General features: G+C 35.2%; 1 protein-coding gene across 2 annotated transcripts; it reads right to left on the bottom strand.

The window, feature by feature from the left end:
* Positions 1-410: 410 nt before the first annotated feature.
* Positions 411-3,237, bottom strand: LOC778182 (transcription factor MYB86). 2 transcript variants are annotated; one of them, XR_413696.4, is made up of 4 exons: positions 2,833-3,237; positions 2,581-2,710; positions 1,302-2,407; positions 411-925 (listed from the first exon to the last, which is right to left on the bottom strand). XR_413696.4 is itself a non-coding variant. In NM_001317645.1 (3 exons), exons 1-3 carry the CDS (start codon positions 2,963-2,965, stop codon positions 1,414-1,416), a joined length of 1,257 nt encoding a protein of 418 aa, NP_001304574.1. The 2 variants fall into 2 exon arrangements, 1 of the variants encoding a protein (NP_001304574.1); NM_001317645.1 differs by lacking the exon at positions 411-925 and having other exon boundaries at positions 1,414-2,407; positions 2,833-2,965.
* Positions 3,238-7,718: the final 4,481 nt, after the last annotated feature.

Raw genomic sequence — 7,718 nt, forward strand, 5'->3', positions numbered from 1 at the left:
AGATAAAATAAAGTAGCAGTTGAAAGAAAATTTCACGTAAGTGTGACAGAGGTAGGAATTATATTAGAAAGGGTGAGATAATAGAAACCAAATTATTTTTAATGTAATATCATAATAATGGGAACCAAAAGATGAGAGAGTGCACCGTTGCCAAATATTGAAGAGTGTATAATTATTCAGTTTTCAAGTATCGTTTCAACAAATTGAACATTACACATTTAAGCATCAATCACATAGAATAATGTATAAGATTTTCATGACATTTGAGGGTAAAAGCGTCCAAAAAAAATGGAGACCCAATAAAAGATATTGTCTTTGTCTATTGTTATAGATTTATGAATAAACTAAAATATACTCATTTCTTAGTCTAAACCACGAATTCAATTTCATTTAACTTTTTAGTTTTTGGTTGCGCGCGCCGCGTCTTTACAATAATGTTAACTGATGAAAAAACCCGTTAAACATTTGATGAAACTGAATTAGTCGGTGTGGTGCCATAAATTTTCTTGGTGAGTGGTTTTGGCCTATTTTTCTACCCTTCGGAGACTACAACCATTCAGTTGGGAATTAAAACCGTCAACAGTTTTCGATTGCGTACATTAGAAAGACGTAAATGAAATGAAAACTAGACTGCTCTATAATATTTTTTTATCTACACTCATTAAGGTGAAAGTGAAGGGAGCCAAGTTTGTCCAACAAGTGAAAACACTCTCTTTATCTGTATGAGACAGTGATAGACACCCATTAAAGAAAAACGATGTACCGCGACGCGCACACAAAAAATAACTTCCACTGGATTCTCAATTTGAAAAAGGATCAAAAGTGAAAAGCTGACTGTGTAGTAACAATTTCCAGACATACAAAATATCATCATACTATGTTGTGTTGTGTACTCACACGCCCGCTCCATCACCTTAATGGAAATCTGTTACACAATAATAATAAGAACAAAACAAAAACCCTTATTCAAAAGAATATAATTCTCAATGTGATGTAATCAATTATATATATATATATATATATATATATATATATATATATATATATATATATATATCCATAATAGTAACGTATATATAAGAAAGGAAGATCTGGATAGCTGGAACAAGCCTTACTTATTCTGTGTTTAATGAATAACAAAGTGATTAGAAGAAGAAGAAGAAGAAGCTTGAATTAATCAATCACAAATCTTAATTATACTGTAACATAATGCTGATTGCTTTTTTGGGTATATATAAATCAGACACATTTACAATATCAAAAGAAAATTATAAAAAGAAAAAAAAATTTACAGCACACACCTGCGGTCAGAACTCACGACAAATTTCTGACCTACTTCACATTGGAGTTGTCGGCATCTTGCTCTCCTCTCTCTTTGGTTGAGGTTTCCACGTGTTCAGTGCCTGAAAACTACTACAGGGTTTGTCCAAAAGCCACTGAAAATCTCTGCAGATCTTTGGTATATATCTCCGAAGGTTGAAAATTATGCTGGCTGTGGTGCCAACTCATGGTACTTGATTCGTCTGCTATGAAGCCTGTTGTTTCTGGCTTGACCTCATCACTACTGTAGAGAGAGTTTGTGGTTTGATGCTGCACTGGCGTGGTTCCCAGATAGAAAGGGGTGTTGTTGAGATATTCAGACCATTTAATGTCTTCTTGTTCTGCCTTGGTGGCAGATTCTGCTTGCTGCAGCCCCCATGTTATTGTGCTGCTGCTTTGTAATTGGATGCTGCAGCTACTGCTCCCATTGCTTTTGCTTGCATTGTTGTTGTTGTTGTTGTTACTGATGGTACCTACTTCCCAGTTCTGAACACCATCAGAGGATATTGAAGAAGGGTTGTTGTTGTTGTTAGAGTGAAGACTAACAGTGGGTTTTACATGTGTTGGAAACATAGAATGGAACATGGTGGAATTCAGCTCTGACATCATTTGAGAAGAAGTGGAACTTGGTATGAAGCAAAGTGGGGTGTTGTTGGGAGTAGTAGTGAGTCCCATGTTTGGTCCATAGTTGAGGTGCTGGAAAGGAAAATATCCCATTCCCATCATATCAGAACTAGTGATGGAGCTGTCAAACCTGTCTAGGGTGCTGTTGTTGTTGCCACTGCTGATCTTGGAGGTGGAAGAAACTTCAAGGGGATGTCTATCCATAGGCATAGAAGTAGTTGCAGTAGTAGCTATTGGCTTTGGTTTTGGTGGCTCAACAAGACTCATCACCTCATTGGAGGCTTTCTGGTTGCTTTTGTCAGCTGTGAGAGGCTTGTCCTTGTCATTCTCAATCTCAGAGAGGGGTTGGTGTGTGTTTGGGTCAATGCCTCTTTGCCTAAGCTTCTTCTTCAGACAGGAATTCCATAGATTCTTTATCTCATTATCAGTTCTTCCTGGTAACTGAGCTGCAATCTGTGACCACCTGATACAACCATCAAAAACACATATACAAAACCATGAAACAAAGAACATGTTTTACCGACAGCCTCAAGAGACACCGTAATAGCGAAAATACTTGTAGTGATAACAATTAATCTAAACGACGAAAAGGCGAACTAAACTAGCAACAACTTTGAAAACAAAATATAGTAGTACCTGTTGCCAAGGACTGCATGAAGTTCAACAATGGAATTCTCTTCTTGCTGTGAGAATGCTCCTCTCTTCAAATCAGGCCTGAGATAATTTATCCACCTTAATCTGCAGCTCTTGCCACACCTCTGAAGACCTGAGACACAAAGTTTGAGAGAAGGAAGGTTAATTAAGTAAAATGACTTTTGTGTTGTGTTGTGGACAAACATGATGCAATATTAATATTGATAAAGTGTTGTATAGTACTCATCATCCTACCAGCTAGTTTTGGAACGGAGCTCCAACATCCATGGCCATGTTTGGTGATGTAATTCAAAAGCTTCTCGTCTTCCTCCGGAGACCAGAGGCCTTTACGAAGCTTCTGCTTGTAGCAGCAAGAGTGTCTCCCCATGTGCACTAATATTATGCCTTAAGTCTTTGTGTCAGAAACCTACGTGGATATGGATTGTTAAGAAGAGCTTTGATGTGGAATTAAATGGGAAACGTTGGAACTTAAGAAAAAATATTGCAACTCTGGTAGAGAATCGAATTAATAGAAGGGAGCCTTATAATAAGAGGGGGTGATTCGACAGTGTTGTTTTGAATTTATATATCTGATGACATTCCAGAACTGGCTTTTCCTCTTTTTTCTTCACGGGACATTCCACATAATTGTTTTGGTCCCACAACCTCAGCCAACGCTCCTGATGCATTTGCTCTCTTCTATCCGATGGATAAGATACCTCCAAAGAGGATCATATGGTTTGACTTATTTATGTGAATGTCCCACAACAAAGGCTAGGCCACCCTTTTTCTTTTAAGAATTTTGTTACCAGAAAAATAGTTTATCAAAGAATTTTACTGTCTCATCTAATTATAATTACTTATATAGTAATTTCTGATTAGACATAATAGGTTAAAATGAGTGTGTTCTTCAGTTTATTGTTAAAAAATGATGTAAGAGATACGTAAAGCAAAAAAATATGTTATAATATTTAAGAAAAAAAAACAGTTGTCAATTTTTTATAAGAAAAAAATTTCTCTTCCTTGTAAGACAGTGAATGAAATCCTAAAGATAGCTATATGCCAAATTTTGGTGGGTAATTGCTGCAATTCAAGCTAGGACGGTTTTCACTTTTAACCGACCTTGGTGGTTATGTAACATGTACCATGCTGCTTTAGACCATATAGTCGTTATCTCGTGAGTTTGAAACTTCTCGAGTGTGACGAAATGTCTCCATTCCCATATGACTTAGATGAGAGAGAGGAAAAGAAGAAACTTCAATGGAATTTCAAGGAGTGGCTTGGCCTAGGCAAAGCCTACTCCAAGATTAGTAATATGAAGTACAAATAAACTACAAGAATTAAGAAGGGCAAAATTCTCGTGGAAAAGTAAAGCCTTAGAGGGGTAAGGTAAGCAAACAAAGTATACTGCATTAAATTATCGATAACAGAACTTTCTCTAGGTTCCTTTGTTCCTATTGGTGATAATACTTCAAGTTTTGAAAACTCTATAGCCCTTTCCTTTTCTTGTCCAACTTTTCCACAAGATACTCTTCGGTAGTAAAACTGACCTTCTCTTCTTTTTAGCTTTTAGTGATCATTTTTGAAAAATCATTATCGTTTGGAAAAGTTTCATCATTTGGGTACAAATACAAATTTACATTTTGACATCTGAGCAAGTTAATTAAGGTCACATTTCTTCCCATAGAAATTGTTGGAATTCAACCAACTATCCAGATGATTCATCATTTTTGCAATTTGAAAATTACGTATCTTTTTTATTAAATGTGGATTTCTTCAATTTCAATGTTCGACTTTATAAAAATTCTGTGTTTGTGTGGAAAAATATATACTAAAACCGTCGCAATTTTAGGTAGAGTACTATAAAGATGTTAATAATAAAGACAAACAACTCTATGCAAGTGTGACAATCACAATAATATAATTGCCCCTTTAATTTGCTTATTGAAGCCTGCATTTCTGATATATATATATATATATATATATATATATATATATATATATATATATATATATATATATATCAAAGCATGAGTTTAAATAATTAATTGATATTCATGAAGCACAGATATTTTAAGCATGGATTGTATTTTGTATTGGACAATACTTTACATACATTACGTGTAAACACATCAAATTTGCTGTGTTACTATGTTTGCATCTGTGACATGCATCTAGTATTTATACTGATAACCATACTTATACTGTTACAGCCTGCAATTGATCAAATAATATTTGGGCTATTGTGTGTATAGTTTGCTCAAAAATATTCTCTGACCTTGCATTACCTCAGCATAAATAAAAATTAAAAATGCATACCGAAGAAGATGCAAAAAAATATGAAATAATTTCGCTAGGACAAAGGGTTATGCCACTTCAACAATATTACAGAATGGGAGACCAAAAACAACTAGACATTATTCATATAAGTGGTAACGATTGCATAAATGATTGTGGGACAAATATAAAAATAAATAAAAAATTGACCAAAAAGCTAGTTAGTTTAAGTAACACATAATTGATTTCTCTCGAGTAAAGTCTCATAATTTGAGCTGTGTGCATAGGAAAATTCTTTCAGAAAAGTTACCTGTGGGCTGTCGTTTAGATAAAAAAAAAAATGTGTTTTGGAAAAGATGTTCAACAATTTTGGCTAACGGTAGCTTTCTCCCTCTCTAGGGACAAAATCACAAAAGCGTAGCAGAGAGATCACAGGTCCAAAAAGCCCATGAGCTTTCTGACTTTTGCTAGAAAAAGTCAATTTTTAATGGCATTGTAATTCGTGCCATGGATGGACATTGGAGGATTCCTCACTATGTCACTGAATAACTCTTGCATGTATGAAAGGTAAAATATCTAAACTAAGCCTTTCACTCTAAAAAGAGTTCGTCTTGAGAAATCCAAAAGTTAAATAGAAAAAAGATAATACCCACACCAGTGTTGGACATTTTAGTGTAATTGATCTCTTTATTATGTTAAAATAAGAGTGCACGCTTGTTTTAATGTAATGGCAGAAGAAGATGCACTTTCTCTTGACAACATTGAATGTGGTGTATGTGCTGAGTACACCGATGCCGATGTATATGGAAGGCGAAACTCTGGATCAAACAAGGAAGCGTTCGAAATGGGAGAACGACGATTACATTTGTCGTGGACACATTCTGAACGGTATGTCTGACTCTCTCTTTGATATTTATCAAAATGTTGAGTCTGCTAAGGAATTATGGGACTCTCTTGAATCCAAGTATATGGCAGAAGATGCCTCAAGTAACAAATTCTTAGTTAGTAATTTCTTTAATTACAAAATGATTGATTCGAGGCCTGTTATGGAGCAATATAATGAACTGCTGCGGATTTTGGGTCAGTTTACTCAACATGATTTGAAAATGGATGAATCCATTGCAGTTTCATCTATAATTGATAAACTGCCTTCTTCTTGGAAAGACTTCAAGCATACCTTGAAACATATGAAGGAAGAGTTGACTCTGGTTCAACTCGGTAGTCATTTCATGATTGAGGAGTCGCTGAGGGCTCAGGAAATTGACAAAGTCAATGATAAAACCGTAGCAGGTTCCTCTTCCGTTAATATGGTAGAGGAAAGTGGAACAGTTAAGCAAAATTACAATGCTAAAGGTAACAAACGAAAATTTCAAGGAAATAAGAACAAAGGTCCAAACAAACAGACAAGATTGTCATGTTGGAAGTGTGGGAAACTTGGTCATTTAAAGAGGGATTGCCGGGTGTTCAAAGGAAAGAACAAGGCTGGTCCAAGTGGGTCTAATGATCCTGAAAAGCAACAAGGTCAGATTGTAGTGAATAATTTTAATTCGAATACGAATTCAAATTATGTATCACTAATATCTGATGCATTCTATGTGCAGGATGATGACGTTGCTTGGTGGTTTGATTCGGGAGCAACAAGCCATGTGTGCAAAGATCGTCGTTGGTTCAAGGAATTTAGACCAATCGATGATGGCTCTATTGTGAAGATGGGCAATGTTGCAACTGAACCAATCCTAGGATTAGGTTGTGTGAATTTAGTTTTTACTTCCGGAAAAAGTTTGTATTTGGATAATGTCTTATTTGTACCTGGTATTCGTAAGAACTTATTGTCTGGTATGGTTTTAAATAATTGTGGTTTCAAGCAAGTACTTGAAAGTGACAAGTACATCTTGTCAAGACATGGTTCGTTTGTTGGATTTGGTTATCGTTGTAATGGAATGTTTAAATTAAACATTGATGTTCCTTTTGTTCATGAATCTGTTTGTATGGCCTCGTGTAGTTCTATAACTAATATGACAAAATCAGAAATTTGGCATGCTAGATTAGGACATGTTCATTACAAAAGATTAAAAGATATGTCAAAAACAAGTATGATTCCTCCTTTTGATATGAACATTGAAAAATGCAAAACTTGCATGTTGACCAAGATCACTAGGAAACCTTTTAAGGATGTTAAAAGTGAGACTAAAGTCTTAGACCTTATTCATAGTGATTTGTGTGATTTGCATGCTACTCCATCATTAGGTCATAAAAAATATCTTGTTACTTTTATTGATGATGCATCAAGGTATTGTTATGTATATTTATTAAATACAAAAGATGAAGCTCTTGATAAATTTAAAATTTATAAGAAAGAGGTAGAACTTCATCAAAATGGGCTAATCAAAACTCTTCGTACGGATAGGGGAGGTGAGTATTATGATCCGGTTTATTTTCAATCTACTGGAATAATACATCAAACTACAGCTCCCTATACACCACAACAGAATGGTGTAGCCGAAAGGAAGAATAGAACCTTGAAAGAAATGGTGAATTCCATGTTATCCTATTCGGGTTTAAGTGAAGGATTTTGGGGTGAGGCTATGTTGACAGCCTGTTACTTGTTGAACCGAATTCCTAACAAAAGGAATAAGGTTACCCCATATGAACTTTGGCATAAAAAGACACCAAATTTGAGTTATCTCAAAATTTGGGGATGTAGGGCTGTAGTCAGGCTTACAGAACCTAAAAGGAAAACCATAGGTGAAAGAGGTATAGATTGCATATTTATTGGATATGCTGAACATTCTAAAGCATATAGATTCTATGTGCTAGAATCTAATGATTATGTTGTTGTGAACTCGGTTATAGAGTCACGGGAT

Source organism: Glycine max, chromosome 3, assembly GCF_000004515.6.
Source record: "Glycine max cultivar Williams 82 chromosome 3, Glycine_max_v4.0, whole genome shotgun sequence".
NCBI lineage: Eukaryota > Viridiplantae > Streptophyta > Magnoliopsida > Fabales > Fabaceae > Glycine > Glycine max.

What these genes read in the sequence shown, in the direction of transcription:
- LOC778182 (NM_001317645.1), bottom strand. Translation starts at nt 2,965, where the DNA reads ATGGGGAGACACTCTTGCTGCTACAAGCAGAAGCTTCGTAAAGGCCTC. An exon ending in CTCCGTTCCAAAACTAGCTG is followed by an intron (nt 2,711 to 2,832) that starts GTAGGATGATGA and finishes TTTGTGTCTCAG; the next exon opens with GTCTTCAGAGGTGTGGCAAG. An exon ending in CATGCAGTCCTTGGCAACAG is followed by an intron (nt 2,408 to 2,580) that starts GTACTACTATAT and finishes TGGTTGTATCAG; the next exon opens with GTGGTCACAGATTGCAGCTC.